The sequence below is a fragment of the Sorex fumeus genome, unplaced genomic scaffold (assembly GCF_029834395.1).
Source record: "Sorex fumeus unplaced genomic scaffold, SorFum_2.1 ptg000033l, whole genome shotgun sequence".
NCBI classification, from domain to species: Eukaryota; Metazoa; Chordata; class Mammalia; order Eulipotyphla; family Soricidae; genus Sorex; species Sorex fumeus.
Window position 1 is genome coordinate 31,479,504 of NW_026606090.1, and position 20,481 is coordinate 31,499,984.

The 20,481-nt window shown below is 45.9% G+C and overlaps 1 protein-coding gene across 2 annotated transcripts in view; it reads left to right on the top strand.

Moving 5' to 3' along the window:
• The window catches only part of MLIP (muscular LMNA interacting protein), a 331,240-nt gene that overhangs the window by 201,601 nt on the left and 109,158 nt on the right, over positions 1-20,481 (top strand). For both annotated transcript variants that reach the window (XM_056116919.1, XM_056116920.1), the window contains one exon: positions 5,718-5,762. In XM_056116919.1, the coding sequence (XP_055972894.1) occupies positions 5,718-5,762 (45 nt within the window). The remainder of the gene's footprint in view (positions 1-5,717; positions 5,763-20,481) is intronic.

The following is a 20,481-nucleotide window of genomic DNA, read 5'->3' on the forward strand; positions in this document are numbered from 1 at the left end:
CTGACAAGCTCCTCATGGTGTATTCTATATGCCAAAACCCAGTAATTATGATGGAGTATCATTCCCCTTACCCTGAAAGAGACTCCAATGTGGTACTTGCTGAAATCTCAGGGCTAGGACGAATGAGACGTTACTGGTGTCTGCTCGAGGAAATTGATGACAATGGGATGACAGTGATACAGTGAAATTACTATTTTCCTGGAAAATATTATAGGTGCATTTTATTCAACATCTTTTTCTCCTTCAATAATATTCTTGGGACTAAGTGGTCAGCATGATATTTTCTCCTCTGCATATAATAGTCATTAAAGAATGGCTCTGTAACTTTTAGAATTTTATCTTTATCTATGGTATAACTGATATTTCATAATGCTTCTAGGTTTTCATTTCTTTTTCTTTTATGGCTGTGGATTTGTGGTCTCTCTGACCTTTCTGCTGTAGTCTCCAATCTTTTATTCCCCTTCCAATTGGGATAATTTATAATCATTATTTTTTTAAACATTTATTGCCTCCTCGAATTCTTATAATACTGAATTTTATCACGTTCACTTTTATATTTATATCCATCTTTATTTCATTTTCCTATTGATGTATTGCTCCCTAATTCCTTCAAGAGTATTTCTTGATCTAATATTTTAGCTCAAGAATTTGGTTCATATTAATTCTGTTCTTCAATGAATATTAAGTTTTTTGTTATAGTTTAGATACTTGTACATTCCTTTTTTTAACAGTCGGGGGCAGGAAAGTTAGGAAAGGGGTTCAGGTACTTCCTTTGTACATTGCAGACTATGGCTCCATCTCTGTCACTGCATATATTTCCTAAGCACTGCTAAGAGTGATCCCTGAGCACAGAAGTACGACCTGAGCACTGCCAGCTATGACCTGAAACAAAGTTAGTTTATTCAGTATACACTTTACTCACTCTAAAGTTCACCAATTTGGTCCCCAACAGATTGTTTCCAGTTTTTTCTAGTATGTTCCATTCTCACTGGTATGAGATGATATCTTATTGTCTCTGTTATCTAAATTTCCCTGATAATTAGTGATAATGAGCACTCTTTGCCGATTGGCATCCTTTTGTCTTCTTCAGAGAAGTGTTTGCTCATTCTTCTCTCCATTTTTTATAGTTTTTTGATTTATTGTTGTTGACCTTCATGAGTACTTTATATGTCATTGATATTGACCAGATATTGATCATTTATTTGATGTTTGAGTGTGAATACTTTCCCCGAGTCAGGTATCTTTTAGTTTTAGCCCATGTTTCTTTTGCCATGCAAAACTTTTTATTTGATGTGGTCCCATTTATTTATTTTGGTTTCTGTTGTTTTTGGCAATGGAATGATATCATAAACTCACCAAAGTCCAAATCTTGGATGTTTTACTTATTTTTGGGGGGAGTGGAGGCACACCCAGCTGTGCTCAGGGTTTATTCCTAAAATCTGCACCAAGGAATAACTCCTGCAAGGCTCTGAGACCATATGGGGTGGGTGCTGGAGATTGAACCTGGGCCAACTGTGTGCAAGGCAAGTGACACACCTACTTTATTAGATATTTGGTCCTTTATTATCAATGTGTTTTATGGATTCTGGTCTGGAGTCAAGTCTTTTGATCCATTTTGAATTGACTTATATGTAAGGTTTCAGATATGGATCCAGCTTCATTTTTTTTACATGAGTTTATCGAGTTTTCCCAGCACCACTTCTTGAAGAGGTTGTATTCACTCTATATTATGTACCTAGCTCTTTTGTTGATAGTTTACCATAGGTATTTGTCTTTGGGTTGTTTTTTTTATTATAACCCGTTCTTCAGAGATTTTATCATCATCCCAGTACCATGTTGTTTCATTTTATTGTAGCTTGATAGTTTGATTTATAAGTAATGAAAAACCTTCCAAGTTTTTTATTTCTCAATATGACTTTGGCTATTCAGGGTAAAACAAGATTCTTTACAAACTTTAGTATGTCTTACAAGAATATGAAAGATATCACTGAAATTTGCATGGGGCTTGCATTGACTATATATATAAAATAATTTAGATAGGTTTATCATTTTGTCAATATATATATATTTGCCATCCATTAAAATGGAATACTTTCCCTAAAGTCTCGATTTCTTTCTTTTTTCTTGTTTGCTTTTTGGGTTGCACCTGGCGATTCATAGGGGTTACTCTTTGCTCATGCACTGAGGAATTACTTCTGGTAGTGCTCAGGGTACCATATGGGATGCTGAGAATCAAATCTGGGTTGGCCGCATGCAAGGCAAATGTCCTACCTGCTGTGCTATTGCTCCAGCCTTCAATCTCTTTCTTAAGTGATTTCTAGTTTTCATGGAATAGAATTGCATGTATTTTGCTCAATTTGTTCCTAAGTATCTGGTGGGTTTTTAGACACCGTTTGACTCTTTTATCTCATTCTCTTCTGGTTTATTATTTGCATGTAGAAATATGACGTATTTTTGTGTGTTGACTTTGTAGTCGGCTACTTTGATGTACTGGTTTATTGTTTCTAGGAGCCTTTTTTGTGAACACTCTGAGGCCTTCTATGTGCACTATCATGTCATCTGAAAACAGTGATAATTAGATCTCTTTTCCAATTTAGATCCTTTTGATTTCTTTTTCTTTTCTGACTGCTATTGCTTATATATGGAATCTCTTATGTTATACTGGATAAAACTGGAGACAGTGCCTACCTGTGCCCTGCGCCTGATCTAAGAGGGGATATGTTCAGTGTTTCACCATTAAGATGATGTGGGTTTGTTATCAATGACCATTATGACCTTGAGGAATGTTCCTTTTCAACTCTATTTGTTTGAGGTTTTTTAATATGAATGAGTGTTGGATCTTGTCAAAAGCTTTCTCTGTATTGTTTGTTTGTTTGTTTGTTTGTCTGTTGTTTTTTGCTTTTGGGTTACACCTCACAATGCTCAGGGATTACTCCTGGCGGTGCACAAGGGACCAAATGGAATTCTAGGGATAGAACCAGAGTTAGCCATGTGCAAAGCAAATACCCTAACCCATTGTACTATTGCTTCAGCCCTAAAAGCTTTCTCTGTATTGATTAATAAGGTCATATGATTTCCTGTTTATTGAAATGGTGTATGATGTTAATTGATTTGTATATGTTGAGCCATCCTAGTATCCCTGAGATGCTGTGGAGTCTTTTTAATACACTGTTGAATTCATTTTGGTAAAATTTTGTTGAGAGTTTTTGTGTTGTTGTTCCTCAGGAAGTTGGTCTGAAATTATCTTTTTAAGTAGTATCTTCATCTGCTTTGGTTACTAGTGTACTATTGGGTTCAAAAAAACTGTCAGGAAGATTCTTGTTTCTTCAATAATTGGAAAAGCTTAAGGAGTAAGGGTAGTAGTGATTAATCTATGCAATATAATTATTTCATCCTTCATATACAATTGAGTTATCATGATAATTGGGTGCATAGTACAATAATTCCTCCGCCCCTCTCGGAAAGCCCAGCAAGCTACCAAGAGTATATCGCCCTCACGTATGCCAAACACAGTAACAACAAGTCTCACGATGGAGACATTACTGGGCCCGCTCGAGCAAATCGATGAACAATGGGAGGACCGTGATCATGACCGTGATGAAAACAACATGATCTACAAAGTTATTCATAGCTGAGCTGTAGGCGTACTCCATTCTAGCACTGAAACCACCACTGGTGTCAATTTCTCTCCACCCCCAACCTTCATTCCAGCCTGCATTTGAAAGGTGTCTTTTTAAAGTTTGGTTGTGTGTGTGTGTGTGTGTGTGCATGCGTGTGTGATAATAGGGATCAAACCCAGGTCTCTATATGCAGAGTATTCACTGTTCCATGGACCTACATTTGAATTCTCAAGCAATGTTCTTTTTTTTTAATTTTTATTAATGAAACACCATGAGGTACAGATGTAGACTTACAAATTTTTGTGCTTGGGTTTCAGTTATACAATGATCGAGTACCCATCCCTTCACCATTGCCCATTGTCCACCATCACTGATCACAGTATCCCTTCCCCGCATACCCTCCATCCCGCCCTGCCTCTGTGGCAGGGAATTCCCTTTTGTTCTCTCTCTCCTTTTGGGTGCTGTGGTTTGAAAAAGAGGCATTGAGCGGAAATCATGGTCGGTCTATAGTGTACTCTCAGCAAACATCTCCCATCCTGGGAGGATCCTCCCAAAACCCTTTATTTGGTGCTCCCTTCTCTATCTGAGCTGCCTTTTCCCCTAGCATGTGTGGCTGGCGAATTTTTTGAGAATCGTCCATACTGTTTTCCAAAAGGGCTGAACCAATCGACATTCTCACCAGCAGTGAAGGAGGGTCCCTTTCTCGCACAAGCAATGTTCTGAGACAAAGTTCATCCTAGATTTTTGTTGCTGTTACTTCGTGTTCTGTTTTGGATTTTTGTTTGTTTGCTTGCAAGTGAAATTGTCATAGGGACAGAGAGAGGAAAGGCAAATTAAGGTTTGAAAATGATCAAGAACATAACTCAATAAGTGATCAGATGAGAAAGTCAGAATGTGGCTGGTAATGGCCAATGATTTTGAAGACCCAGTGAGACCAAAGCAATGTTGTACCACGGTACTTGAGGAATGAAGCTGGTGGATAATGCAGGACTCTGAAAGCAGAGATGGAAGAGGTTTTTGTACTTTATTTGTTATAGTCAATTCTAGGGATGCTTTTGTGAGTTGAAATAGATCGGATTAAATATCCCTGGACCTGAAAGTCCTAAGCTTAGAGATAAGCCTCTGGGTGAAATATGAAATAACTAAAACTTGTATAAGGGATGATTAGAATTTCAGAGGGAATGCCAACAATTAAAAAGGAGAAATTTACTGTAAAGTTTGATAGATAACAGCAATAAAAAATAATAGTACAGCATAGTTTTATGATACCATTTAGTAATATAGTTAGTTGTCAAAGAAATGAGATTTTTGTATAAAAGAGACTAATTGTCAGACAGTATTAATGGTAAAAAAGATGAACACGGCCCGCTCCTCTCTGGAAAGAAAGATGGCGGCCGCACGGGAGCCTTGTGGACAGCAGGTTTGAGCCGGGCTCGGCGGGAGCGGCGGGGACCTCATGGGAAGGGGGGCTTTGTGGGCCGTCCCCCACGCCCCACCGAGGTCGCCAGCTGCCCCCCACGAGCGGCTCTCCGGCACGGCCACGACTCCAGGGCACAGAAGCCAGTCTCTTAACTATCTAACTTTTAATAGAAATTCTTCCAGGGTCAATAAGTAAAATAGCAGAAATTCAAAACCTCGCGGACGCTATTGCGTCCGCGCGACATCATTTTATTCTTAAACCAAGTTGTAGAAAGCAAATCATTTCACAACGCTGTTTCAGCATATCTGATTGTGGGGGGTGGGTCGTAAACTCTAAACAATAATTGTGCATCTTCTATCGAAACAATCTATCTAGTCAAAGTAGATAGAGTATTAACTAGAACTCATCTGCCTCACAAGAATTGGGAGGGGTGGGGGGAGGTGGGGGTCTATTGGGGTTCGGGGTTAAAAATAAGTATTGGTAAAGGGAAATGTGTTTGATATTTACATGACTGAGACCTAAACCCGAAAGCTCTGTAACTTTTCCCACAGTGATTCAATAAATAAATAAATTTTAAAAAAAAAAGATGAACACATCTCACAAGTTGAATTTTTAAAATAGTTTCTTGATTACATTAGTAACATCACTGTTTTCTTTTTTTCTTTTTTTCATTACAGATTCCTACGACTCTTCCCAGAGCAGCTGGTCGGGAAACCAAATATGTGAGTCTCTACATAATTATACATACTGATTTTTCAATGTATGCTTTGGAGGGAACTCAATTACATAGTCACTTAAATGGAATTAGTTTGTTTTTTCTTAAGTGGAAAGGGGTAGGGTAGTATGATTGTACCAGATGCGGAAGAGCATATTTTACCAGCCAAGATTATTGAATAAATCCCATCTTAAGTGAGGTCTAGTTTGATTAATTTTGTTGAATAAAGCAGAATTAAAGCACCTGCTTTCATTATAATTATCAAAGCTTGGTTAAAATTATCATTTTTGTTATGGTATATTGTGCTCATTATAAAACAGTCGATTCAGATAGCTGAAACATTAAGATCTGTCTTGTTTCCAGTAGAATTTTATTTGTTGTTTTCTTACATTTAAATGATATTCAAATAAATTAGTTTCTGGTTAAGAGCAAAATTTTATTAAATATATGTAGATATAAAGATCCATAGTTGATTCCACTAGTTATGAGATTCTGGCTCTGAATAGTCTAGATATCTCCACTCTTACCATACATAGACTTATTCAGTCCTATCTAATAGTGAGGTTGTCTACCACCGGGTTACCTTCTGCTTCTAACCAACCATATTCTAGTGAAAAACAAATTTTTACCAGCAAATGTTTGCTTTTTAGTTTAAACCAAACTAGTAGAATATTCCTTTTGAACTATATGTTAATAATTTATAGTACATTGTTTTTTTATCACCATTATCAATAGTAAAGTTATCAAATGTTTTTATAACATATCATTGCAATATATTTATCTTTGTGTTTTGTTTGTATTTTCACAAGACAAGTAATAAACTCGACAAAATTTTTCTATTTACCCACACTTAGAAAAACCGATTTTGAGGAAATTAGTAGAGACATCCCTTAGAGCAGTTCCAAGAAGTGTTGCTTTTGTTTATATTAGAAGCTTTTGGAGCAAGAGAAAAAGAAATTTGCCATCTAGAAATTTGTCATATTGTTTCTTAATAACTATCTGGATAAATACTCAACTCTCTGTGAAATAGTTTTTCCATGTATGAAATTAGGATGCTAATATTTGGTTGGTTTATACTGATTAATGTATGAAAAACCCTAAATATAGACCCGACACAATAATTATTCAAAAGCATTAGTTCATCATTTTCTTTCTTTTACTCCATTGTCCATGAAAACGCTCTTCCTCCTTTCCTCCTACTCATTTTGAAGGGACTAGATTACAATGGATTTTAAGTGTCTTGGTTCTTCAATTGGCAACAAGAAGGAAAAAATACCATAAAGTTGTCTCCATAGTTCTTATGATTAATATATTTGATAATATCCAGGCACAAGAGAAAAGTATCTACAATATTTTGCTCTCCTCTTCCTTTTTCATTTACTAATACATTTCCCTAAAGTGCCTTTGATTTAGACTCACTGACATATTATAAGGTGAGTGGATGGTGTCTTCTTGTACTCCTCCCTGGGGTGGTTAATTTGATAGCAATAGGAATAAATCTGGAGGAGATGCATCTTCATAGTAAGAGATTATTTCAAAGTCTACCTACTTTAGCCTTTCAATATTCTATCGTCTCTCTTCAAAAATTTGAAGAAATTAGTCATCTTGTTAGGACTTGGTGTGTCACTGACTTTGTGGTGATTCTCAGATCAAATTCAGAAGAGATCACACAGTTGACCAACCTTGAACCACAGGAGTAACATAAAAAGACTTAAAATAGAGATAAGAAAAAAATGTTCCTTTATGCTTGAGAATATACTTAACAGATTTGCATAGTTCACTTGTATTGATAGAAGTCCTTGAAATATAGCACATGTTCTTTAATCCCAACTAGAAAAAAATCTAGTCACTATTTTTGAGGTCTGCTATTTAGTATTTCACTTTTTTTTTCATTGAACAAACATTTTTTAATGGCTATCAAAAAAAAAAGACTAGGATTTTTGTATTCACTGAGGGGTATTCATGAGGAATCTATGTGAAAAGAAGGTTGAACAAATTAGCAAGGCCTACCCTCCCCATTTCTGAAACATATAATGGAAGATAGCCTGCAAGTTTGTCCAAAGTAGGAATGAGACAATAAGATGTCATAAAAAAAGTTCTGATAAACTTACAAACTTGCAGGCTACCGAATGTAGCCTGCCCACAGGGCAGAGTCTGGCAAACTCCCCGTGGCGTACCCAATATGCCAAATACCAGTAACAATGATGGGTCTCATTCTCCTAAAGAGCCTTGAATATAATCTCAGGGCTAGGATGAAAGAGACGTTATTGGGGCCTGCTCGAGGCAATCGACGAATAACAGGATGATGAAATGAAAAAATGAAATAATGGAAGAAGAGGGGATTAAGTAATTAAAATAGTCACTATCACTATCACTATCCTCCTGTTGTTCATCAATTTGCTCGAGCGGGCCAAGTAACATTGTGAGACTTGTTACTGTGTTTGGCATATCGAATACGTCATGGGGAGCTTGCCAGGCTTTGCCGTGTGGGCGTGATACTCTCAGTAGCTTTCCGGGCTCTCCAAGAGGGGCAGAGGATTCAAACTCAGGTTGGCCATGTTGCCTTCGTGCAAGGCAAACACCCTACCCACTGTGCTATACAATTTAAGTTAAACAATTAAAATAGTAAATAAGCATGGTACTTTCTTAAAGAAGTAAAAGGAAACCTGGCCAGAAAAAATGATTGATGGTAAAATAAATAAAAAGTTGATATTTTCCAATGTCTTAGGATACTCACTGGAATTTTTATTTTCCTGTGATGATTATTATGGTCATTTAAGTTAAAAAAACAGTATGAATTGGGGAACATAATTTTGGGAATAAGCTGATTATCCTTTATAGAAAAAAAATAAAATAACGGCAAAAATGTGTTTATTTTCTTATTTCTTTTCCTCTTTGTTCCACTTGTTCTTTTGCTGGGAATCAGCCCCATCCTCCACACATGCTGGGCTTATGCTCTCTTGCAGAGCCCTGTTCCCAGCCCTCACACAGTCTGTGTGTAAGGATGACTCAAACACAGTAAACGCACCATCAGTTCAGACTAATGAGTCAAAGTTTTCTTCAGTTTCCCATATACGTGACTTGCAAGTTATTTAGAAGTAAATTTTATTGAGTGCTTATTTTAAGAAAACATAAACTATGCTAATGAATTGAGTAATGGGGACAGCCACAATTCATTTGTAGGATGGCTTATACTACCCAGTATTTCATCTGATTGTTTTTAACAGATGCAAAGTTGATAAAAACAATAACTAAGTTTTGGGGGCACTATTTAATTATTAAGCTTTCAATAAATACTGAAAGTTATTATTGTAATGAAATATCCATTTTAGAGAGAAGGAACCCAGGTATCAGAAGTTATAGGGCATGTAAAATCTAAACTAATTTTTGCTTATGTTAAAAGCCTTGGAAATTGACACTTAGGTGTAACTATAGAAGTGGGAAATAGTTTGTTTCCCTTATGTACTTCCCCATTAGTGTTTATACTCTGTGTTTCAATTAAAGTCATATTTGGTTACATTTCAAATTTACATTTAAAGTGATAGTGTTATACTCTTAAGAGTTTAAAGCACCTACTTATATATAAATTATCTCATACAGTAAGTATTTCTCAGGAAAGTCTTTACTGGAAAGTTTACTTCCCCTTAATGCAAAGAAATAAATTTATATTTGTTTTTAATTCTATTTTCACTTTAATCTTTCCATCTTTGTAGGGCAATCCTTTTCCCCTTTACATTACACTTTCATTGTAACATTTGTTTTTCTTTTTTTTTTTTCTTTTTGGGTAACACCTGGTGATGCACAAGGGTTACTCCTGGCTCTGCACTCAGGAATTACTCCTGGCAGTGCTCAGGGACGCTGGGATACTGGGAATCGAACCCAGGTTGGCCACGTGCAAGGCAAATACCCTACCCACAGTGCTATTGCTCCAGTCCCTGCAGCATTTGTTTTTCATCACTTACTACTAGTATAAATTCATTTCACTCATATAATTCAAAGCCATAATACACTTTTTCAAGAACAACAGTCACAGAAAATTAAAATAATATTAGATGCTATTACTAATTTATAAAATTTTTTTATGCTAATAACATTTTATCAACAACATTTTTTCACAAACTTCGCATATTTCATGAGTTACAATTTATGTTCTAGCAAGATCGTGAATACAAGCTTATTGAATATAATATAGTACACTGGCAAGGTCTCATTTTTATTGAATCGAGGGACAGAAAAATGTCATGTCAATGGAAGGATATTACTTTGAAAATATAAAATATATTAAAATTTCTTCAAACATTATTAAGAATATTCCCCACTATATCTATAGACATTCAAATAAAAGTAATCATCTCTAGCTTAACTTGCTCACATGCTGCCCTTGTTGCTATGCTTGGCACTGTTGCTAGGTTGGAGTGTTTCAGAGGCAGTGTGTACTTACACAGTTACAGATCTTCACACAAGGGATTATAAAATGCAATCCACTTAAACCCAGTTGTGGCTTCACAGGATGCTATTTCCAAAGGACACTCCCAGAGATTTGATGAATTGTAGAATTGTAAACATCTAAGCAAGAAGTTCTACTGTCCTGATAATTTTCTTTCATTTTTTATTGATAAGAACTATTTTCAAGGTAAATATTTGTCAAAAGGTATAAGGAAGTAACTGAAGATTATCATCTGGGTTCTGTTAAATGAGGACCAAAAAAAAATGAGATATCCTTTTTGCCTGGTATTTTCAGTAAAATTCATCAGACACAAAGATGTCATATTTCAGCCATTAATCTCTGTTCACTTGCAAATATAAACTAATTGTAGCTGGTCATTATGCTACCTTTTTCTCCTTACCAATAGTGCTCAGGACTAGTTAGAATCATTGTTCCCCAGATTAAAGCGTAGCACTGTAGCACAGTCCTCCCATTGTTCATCAATTCGCTCAAGTGGGCACCAGTCACGTCTTCATTGTGAGACTTTGTTGTTACTGTGTTTGGCATATCGAATACGTCATGGGTAGCTTGCCAGCCTTTGCCGTGTGGGCGAAATACTCTCGGTAGCTTGCCGGGCTCTCTGAGAGGGGCGGAGGAATCAAACTCGGATCAGCCGTGCTTTTAAAAACTTCTAAATTTTCTTTTGTTTCTTGAGCCATGCCCAGTGATGCTCAGAACTTACTCCTGATTCTGTGCTCAGGGATCACTCCTGGCACTGCTCAGAGAACCAGATGGGATACAAGGAATGAAACTCAAGTCAGCTGCATGTACGACAATGCTTTACCCACTGTACTATCCCTTTGGTCTCTACCAAATCTACTTCTTTGTGCTAACATCTTCTAGGGATATAATGCTAACTTATAAAATGGACTCTAATAAGATATTTATAGAGAGTCAGCCCTGCAAATGAGTAGCATGAAGTTAGAGAAATGTGATGCCTCACTGTATTCACCTATGGCCTTGGTACCTAACATTCCTTCTATTGTAATTCACTATTTGGGAAGGGGAGGGTTGTCAAGCAGTACTCAGGAGGTCAGTCGCACCAGCATTGAAGATTGATTCAGTGCAAGGGCTGGAGAACAAGATGTTGCTCATCTTGTTCTGGGGTTTACCAAGCCACCTCATTGTGCCAGGGCCTCCTGCGCTAAGCCCAGAGGTGCTTGGAGGGCCTGAGGTCTGCTCCTGGAGACACCCAGGAGAACATGGGGTGCTAGAATCTGAGCTGGGGCTCACTTATCCTCCATGCTGTATTGTATCCCAGCCCTTGGATTCTTTCTTTTATATGGTGTCCTATGGGAACACTCTGGGTTAAGAATAAAAGAGTGTCATTATTTGCTTCTCCACTAATACTTGGAGTGTTTACATTTTTTTGCTCATCTGTCGATCAGTCTTGCCTGAGAGAAAGAATATAATTCAATTAACACATTATCATGAGTTGATGTGCTTGGAGAAAAGAAATCTCAGGGCAATTAGTCAGCAAGAAATGGTGGAAAAGAAACATTTTAGTGATATAGAACCGCAGTCCCATCCCGGGACAGAAGTGCTCAAGAGGAGAGTGTGCGTCCATAGCAAAAGGGCAGATTATGGAAAGCGAAAGCAACTCTTGAGCACATTTTGTCTAACAAACTTTGATTTTTGTCATTTACCATTTACCAAGAACATTCTGCCGGAGTGATGCCATTCAAGGGAGGTGCCCACAAAGAGGGAAGGCTTCAGGTTGCAAGGAAAGGCACCCTGGAGAATGCCTGAGATTGGTGTACTTTACTCTGACTCCAAGCTTTTAAAAAAATATTTTTAGGAGGATAAGGAAACCATATTTCATCTTTTTTTTAAGTTTTATTTTATTTTTATAAAGTAGTTCACAATAGTTCATTACAGACAATATTTAAACACCAATCCCACCACTGTGCACCTTCCCACCACCACAAGAGGAAAGTGTATGAAGATGACTGTATTTCATCCTGGGGCCATTTACGCCCTTAGATAAGAGACTACACCCAAACACACATGTGCTACTCCTGGTACATCAACGGGCTAGAGAGCGCTCCAGGGATTTCTGTGTCTCTCTCTTCTGGGCGCTTTATTTCATAGTCTCTGAATCTTGGCTGTTGAGATTACATGGCACGGGGGGCAGTTTGTGGGTGTGACTGCCAAGCTTCTGGACAACTGGGGAGCTGGGGAGAGGAGGATCAGTCTGAGCCAGCTGGGAGAGCTCAGTCACGGGTCCTGCCTACTGGGTTTTTTCTGCAGGTTCCCTCATAGGTGAGGCTCATCTGAGCCTGTGGATAGTGGCCTTGAGCATGGCTACAAGGTTGAGTTCTGGAGGTTTTCAGCTGACCGGTTCTGCTGGGGCGGGGAGGGAGACTTAACCTAGCTCCTCTGAGTTGCCCCAGTGAAGACAGCCTGGTGTGTCCTGACAACAACCTTTCAGAAGAGGAAACTCTCTCCAAAGTTACCTTGCCACAGTGGCAGCCTCATGTAGCAGTTGGTTTTTCGGTGGATTTCAAATCCTCATTTCTGGGTCTTTACTACTTTAGCTTTCAGTATAACCAAACAACAGACTATTTTGTTGATTCTTTCTCCCATCACCTATCCCAGCAGTGAGATGGAACAAAGGCTCTCACATAACACGCGCATTCCCTATTCTCTCTAAAGGACTTTCTTTGAAGAAAGACATAGATGAAATTTTGACTTTCATAGTTTTTGACTGCTCTGTTGTTTTATTATTATTATTAATTTTTTTGTATTAAAATGCTGGTTGAGGCCAGAGAAGTTTCTAAGGGTAAGACAATTGCCAGAAGGTGGCGAATCCTGGTTCAAATCCTTTGGCACCACATCACCAGGAGTGCACAGGCAGGAATAAGTGTGGCATTGCTGAGTGTGGTGCAAAAATTATATATATATACATATATATGTATATATATGAATATATTAACTGTGCCCAAATTAAAAGAGAATTTCTTTTGTTACTAGAATGATGTCGAAATAAGGCCCAGAGGTCGTGCAAAGACTGTGCTCCATGTGCCAGGACCCAAGTTGAATCCCTGACAGCACTGGGTGTTTCTGATGATCTGGGCTTGATTAACAGCATCGCTGGGCTAAGTCTTGACCAGTTATCACAAGGAGTGAGCATTGCTTTTCATTTCATTTCATTTCATTTCATCATCCTGTTAATCGTCGATTGCCTCGAGCAGGCCCCAGTAACGTCTCTTTCATCCAAGCCCTGAGATTATATTCACGGCTCTTTAGGAGAATGAGACCCATCATTGTTACTGGTATTTGGCATATTTGGTAGGCCACGGGGAGTTTGCCAGACTCTGCCCTGTGGGCAGGCTACATTCGATAGCCTGCAAGTTTGTCCAAAGTAGGAATGAGATAATAAGATGTCATAAAGAAAAGTTTTGATAAGATGTCGCGCGGCCGCGAATGCGGCCGCGCGGTTCCGGGATCTGGATTTTATAGTCTCTGAGGATTGGCCGCTGATGGGATTACACGGCGCCAGGGGGCCAGGTGGTGGGTGTGACCCCGCCTACTGGAATTTGGAGGATCTGGGTGGAAGATGCTCGACTCCAATTCGAGTAGGCTTGGAGGTCTCGGCCCCGGAACCCGCGTGGCTTTGTCCCTCTGCCAGTACCTTCATGTGTGTGGAGAGTGGTCTCAGCATGGTGGTGGCTGGTCCTGGAGGTCTCCGGCTGCCGTAGCCCTGGTCGGGGTGGGGAGGAAAGCTCAACCCGCTCCCCTCCAAGGGACTCCGGGAAGGAACACCGAAGCGCGGGGGCAGAGACTGCACTGCTCTCGTCCGGGATCTGGATTTTATAGTCTCTGAGGATTGGCCGCTGATGGGATTACACGGCGCCAGGGGGCCAGGTGGTGGGTGTGACCCCGCCTACTGGAATTTGGAGGATCTGGGTGGAAGATGCTCGACTCCAATTCGAGTAGGCTTGGAGGTCTCGGCCCCGGAACCCGCGTGGCTTTGTCCCTCTGCCAGTACCTTCATGTGTGTGGAGAGTGGTCTCAGCATGGTGGTGGCTGGTCCTGGAGGTCTCCGGCTGCCGTAGCCCTGGTCGGGGTGGGGAGGAAAGCTCAACCCGCTCCCCTCCAAGGGACTCCGGGAAGGAACACCGAAGCGCGGGGGCAGAGACTGCACTGCTCTCGTCCGGGATCTGGATTTTATAGTCTCTGAGGATTGGCCGCTGATGGGATTACACGGCGCCAGGGGGCCAGGTGGTGGGTGTGACCCCGCCTACTGGAATTTGGAGGATCTGGGTGGAAGATGCTCGACTCCAATTCGAGTAGGCTTGGAGGTCTCGGCCCCGGAACCCGCGTGGCTTTGTCCCTCTGCCAGTACCTTCATGTGTGTGGAGAGTGGTCTCAGCATGGTGGTGGCTGGTCCTGGAGGTCTCCGGCTGCCGTAGCCCTGGTCGGGGTGGGGAGGAAAGCTCAACCCGCTCCCCTCCAAGGGACTCCGGGAAGGAACACCGAAGCGCGGGGGCAGAGACTGCACTGCTCTCGTCCGGGATCTGGATTTTATAGTCTCTGAGGATTGGCCGCTGATGGGATTACACGGCGCCAGGGGGCCAGGTGGTGGGTGTGACCCCGCCTACTGGAATTTGGAGGATCTGGGTGGAAGATGCTCGACTCCAATTCGAGTAGGCTTGGAGGTCTCGGCCCCGGAACCCGCGTGGCTTTGTCCCTCTGCCAGTACCTTCATGTGTGTGGAGAGTGGTCTCAGCATGGTGGTGGCTGGTCCTGGAGGTCTCCGGCTGCCGTAGCCCTGGTCGGGGTGGGGAGGAAAGCTCAACCCGCTCCCCTCCAAGGGACTCCGGGAAGGAACACCGAAGCGCGGGGGCAGAGACTGCACTGCTCTCGTCCGGGATCTGGATTTTATAGTCTCTGAGGATTGGCCGCTGATGGGATTACACGGCGCCAGGGGACCAGGTGGTGGGTGTGACCCCGCCTACTGGAATTTGGAGGATCTGGGTGGAAGATGCTCGACTCCAATTCGAGTAGGCTTGGAGGTCTCGGCCCCGGAACCCGCGTGGCTTTGTCCCTCTGCCAGTACCTTCATGTGTGTGGAGAGTGGTCTCAGCATGGTGGTGGCTGGTCCTGGAGGTCTCCGGCTGCCGTAGCCCTGGTCGGGGTGGGGAGGAAAGCTCAACCCGCTCCCCTCCAAGGGACTCCGGGAAGGAACACCGAAGCGCGGGGGCAGAGACTGCACTGCTCTCGTCCGGGATCTGGATTTTATAGTCTCTGAGGATTGGCCGCTGATGGGATTACACGGCGCCAGGGGGCCAGGTGGTGGGTGTGACCCCGCCTACTGGAATTTGGAGGATCTGGGTGGAAGATGCTCGACTCCAATTCGAGTAGGCTTGGAGGTCTCGGCCCCGGAACCCGCGTGGCTTTGTCCCTCTGCCAGTACCTTCATGTGTGTGGAGAGTGGTCTCAGCATGGTGGTGGCTGGTCCTGGAGGTCTCCGGCTGCCGTAGCCCTGGTCGGGGTGGGGAGGAAAGCTCAACCCGCTCCCCTCCAAGGGACTCCGGGAAGGAACACCGAAGCGCGGGGGCAGAGACTGCACTGCTCTCGTCCGGGATCTGGATTTTATAGTCTCTGAGGATTGGCCGCTGATGGGATTACACGGCGCCAGGGGGCCAGGTGGTGGGTGTGACCCCGCCTACTGGAATTTGGAGGATCTGGGTGGAAGATGCTCGACTCCAATTCGAGTAGGCTTGGAGGTCTCGGCCCCGGAACCCGCGTGGCTTTGTCCCTCTGCCAGTACCTTCATGTGTGTGGAGAGTGGTCTCAGCATGGTGGTGGCTGGTCCTGGAGGTCTCCGGCTGCCGTAGCCCTGGTCGGGGTGGGGAGGAAAGCTCAACCCGCTCCCCTCCAAGGGACTCCGGGAAGGAACACCGAAGCGCGGGGGCAGAGACTGCACTGCTCTCGTCCGGGATCTGGATTTTATAGTCTCTGAGGATTGGCCGCTGATGGGATTACACGGCGCCAGGGGGCCAGGTGGTGGGTGTGACCCCGCCTACTGGAATTTGGAGGATCTGGGTGGAAGATGCTCGACTCCAATTCGAGTAGGCTTGGAGGTCTCGGCCCCGGAACCCGCGTGGCTTTGTCCCTCTGCCAGTACCTTCATGTGTGTGGAGAGTGGTCTCAGCATGGTGGTGGCTGGTCCTGGAGGTCTCCGGCTGCCGTAGCCCTGGTCGGGGTGGGGAGGAAAGCTCAACCCGCTCCCCTCCAAGGGACTCCGGGAAGGAACACCGAAGCGCGGGGGCAGAGACTGCACTGCTCTCGTCCGGGATCTGGATTTTATAGTCTCTGAGGATTGGCCGCTGATGGGATTACACGGCGCCAGGGGGCCAGGTGGTGGGTGTGACCCCGCCTACTGGAATTTGGAGGATCTGGGTGGAAGATGCTCGACTCCAATTCGAGTAGGCTTGGAGGTCTCGGCCCCGGAACCCGCGTGGCTTTGTCCCTCTGCCAGTACCTTCATGTGTGTGGAGAGTGGTCTCAGCATGGTGGTGGCTGGTCCTGGAGGTCTCCGGCTGCCGTAGCCCTGGTCGGGGTGGGGAGGAAAGCTCAACCCGCTCCCCTCCAAGGGACTCCGGGAAGGAACACCGAAGCGCGGGGGCAGAGACTGCACTGCTCTCGTCCGGGATCTGGATTTTATAGTCTCTGAGGATTGGCCGCTGATGGGATTACACGGCGCCAGGGGGCCAGGTGGTGGGTGTGACCCCGCCTACTGGAATTTGGAGGATCTGGGTGGAAGATGCTCGACTCCAATTCGAGTAGGCTTGGAGGTCTCGGCCCCGGAACCCGCGTGGCTTTGTCCCTCTGCCAGTACCTTCATGTGTGTGGAGAGTGGTCTCAGCATGGTGGTGGCTGGTCCTGGAGGTCTCCGGCTGCCGTAGCCCTGGTCGGGGTGGGGAGGAAAGCTCAACCCGCTCCCCTCCAAGGGACTCCGGGAAGGAACACCGAAGCGCGGGGGCAGAGACTGCACTGCTCTCGTCCGGGATCTGGATTTTATAGTCTCTGAGGATTGGCCGCTGATGGGATTACACGGCGCCAGGGGGCCAGGTGGTGGGTGTGACCCCGCCTACTGGAATTTGGAGGATCTGGGTGGAAGATGCTCGACTCCAATTCGAGTAGGCTTGGAGGTCTCGGCCCCGGAACCCGCGTGGCTTTGTCCCTCTGCCAGTACCTTCATGTGTGTGGAGAGTGGTCTCAGCATGGTGGTGGCTGGTCCTGGAGGTCTCCGGCTGCCGTAGCCCTGGTCGGGGTGGGGAGGAAAGCTCAACCCGCTCCCCTCCAAGGGACTCCGGGAAGGAACACCGAAGCGCGGGGGCAGAGACTGCACTGCTCTCGTCCGGGATCTGGATTTTATAGTCTCTGAGGATTGGCCGCTGATGGGATTACACGGCGCCAGGGGGCCAGGTGGTGGGTGTGACCCCGCCTACTGGAATTTGGAGGATCTGGGTGGAAGATGCTCGACTCCAATTCGAGTAGGCTTGGAGGTCTCGGCCCCGGAACCCGCGTGGCTTTGTCCCTCTGCCAGTACCTTCATGTGTGTGGAGAGTGGTCTCAGCATGGTGGTGGCTGGTCCTGGAGGTCTCCGGCTGCCGTAGCCCTGGTCGGGGTGGGGAGGAAAGCTCAACCCGCTCCCCTCCAAGGGACTCCGGGAAGGAACACCGAAGCGCGGGGGCAGAGACTGCACTGCTCTCGTCCGGGATCTGGATTTTATAGTCTCTGAGGATTGGCCGCTGATGGGATTACACGGCGCCAGGGGGCCAGGTGGTGGGTGTGACCCCGCCTACTGGAATTTGGAGGATCTGGGTGGAAGATGCTCGACTCCAATTCGAGTAGGCTTGGAGGTCTCGGCCCCGGAACCCGCGTGGCTTTGTCCCTCTGCCAGTACCTTCATGTGTGTGGAGAGTGGTCTCAGCATGGTGGTGGCTGGTCCTGGAGGTCTCCGGCTGCCGTAGCCCTGGTCGGGGTGGGGAGGAAAGCTCAACCCGCTCCCCTCCAAGGGACTCCGGGAAGGAACACCGAAGCGCGGGGGCAGAGACTGCACTGCTCTCGTCCGGGATCTGGATTTTATAGTCTCTGAGGATTGGCCGCTGATGGGATTACACGGCGCCAGGGGGCCAGGTGGTGGGTGTGACCCCGCCTACTGGAATTTGGAGGATCTGGGTGGAAGATGCTCGACTCCAATTCGAGTAGGCTTGGAGGTCTCGGCCCCGGAACCCGCGTGGCTTTGTCCCTCTGCCAGTACCTTCATGTGTGTGGAGAGTGGTCTCAGCATGGTGGTGGCTGGTCCTGGAGGTCTCCGGCTGCCGTAGCCCTGGTCGGGGTGGGGAGGAAAGCTCAACCCGCTCCCCTCCAAGGGACTCCGGGAAGGAACACCGAAGCGCGGGGGCAGAGACTGCACTGCTCTCGTCCGGGATCTGGATTTTATAGTCTCTGAGGATTGGCCGCTGATGGGATTACACGGCGCCAGGGGGCCAGGTGGTGGGTGTGACCCCGCCTACTGGAATTTGGAGGATCTGGGTGGAAGATGCTCGACTCCAATTCGAGTAGGCTTGGAGGTCTCGGCCCCGGAACCCGCGTGGCTTTGTCCCTCTGCCAGTACCTTCATGTGTGTGGAGAGTGGTCTCAGCATGGTGGTGGCTGGTCCTGGAGGTCTCCGGCTGCCGTAGCCCTGGTCGGGGTGGGGAGGAAAGCTCAACCCGCTCCCCTCCAAGGGACTCCGGGAAGGAACACCGAAGCGCGGGGGCAGAGACTGCACTGCTCTCGTCCGGGATCTGGATTTTATAGTCTCTGAGGATTGGCCGCTGATGGGATTACACGGCGCCAGGGGGCCAGGTGGTGGGTGTGACCCCGCCTACTGGAATTTGGAGGATCTGGGTGGAAGATGCTCGACTCCAATTCGAGTAGGCTTGGAGGTCTCGGCCCCGGAACCCGCGTGGCTTTGTCCCTCTGCCAGTACCTTCATGTGTGTGGAGAGTGGTCTCAGCATGGTGGTGGCTGGTCCTGGAGGTCTCCGGCTGCCGTAGCCCTGGTCGGGGTGGGGAGGAAAGCTCAACCCGCTCCCCTCCAAGGGACTCCGGGAAGGAACACCGAAGCGCGGGGGCAGAGACTGCACTGCTCTCGTCCGGGATCTGGATTTTATAGTCTCTGAGGCTTGGCCGCTGATGGGATTACACGGCGCCAGGGGGCCAGGTGGTGGGTGTGACCCCGCCTACTGGAATTTGGAGGATCTGGGTGGAAGATGCTCGACTCCAATTCGAGTAGGCTTGGAGGTCTCGGCCCCGGAACCCGCGTGGCTTTGTCCCTCTGCCAGTACCTTCATGTGTGTGGAGAGTGGTCTCAGCATGGTGGTGGCTGGTCCTGGAGGTCTCCGGCTGCCGTAGCCCTGGTCGGGGTGGGGAGGAAAGCTCAACCCGCTCCCCTCCAAGGGACTCCGGGAAGGAACACCGAAGCGCGGGGGCAGAGACTGCACTGCTCTCGTCCGGGATCTGGATTTTATAGTCTCTGAGGATTGGCCGCTGATGGGATTACACGGCGCCAGGGGGCCAGGTGGTGGGTGTGACCCCGCCTACTGGAATTTGGAGGATCTGGGTGGAAGATGCTCGACTCCAATTCGAGTAGGCTTGGAGGTCTCGGCCCCGGAACCCGCGTGGCTTTGTCCCTCTGCCAGTACCTTCATGTGTGTGGAGAGTGGTCTCAGCATGGTGGTGGCTGGTCCTGGAGGTCTCCGGCTGCCGTAGCCCTGGTCGGGGTGGGGAGGAAAGCTCAACCCGCTCCCCTCCAAGGGACTCCGGGAAGGAACACCGAAGCGCGGGGGCAGAGACTGCACTGCTCTCGTCCGGGATCTGGATTTTATAGTCTCTGAGGATTGGCCGCTGATGGGATTACACGGCGCCAGGGGGCCAGGTGGTGGGTGTGACCCCGCCTACTGGAATTTGGAGGATCTGGGTGGAAGATGCTCGACTCCAATTCGAGTAGGCTTGGAGGTCTCGGCCCCGGAACCCGCGTGGCTTTGTCCCTCTGCCAGTACCTTCATGTGTGTGGAGAGTGGTCTCAGCATGGTGGTGGCTGGTCCTGGAGGTCTCCGGCTGCCGTAGCCCTGGTCGGGGTGGGGAGGAAAGCTCAACCCGCTCCCCTCCAAGGGACTCCGGGAAGGAACACCGAAGCGCGGGGGCAGAGACTGCACTGCTCTCGTCCGGGATCTGGATTT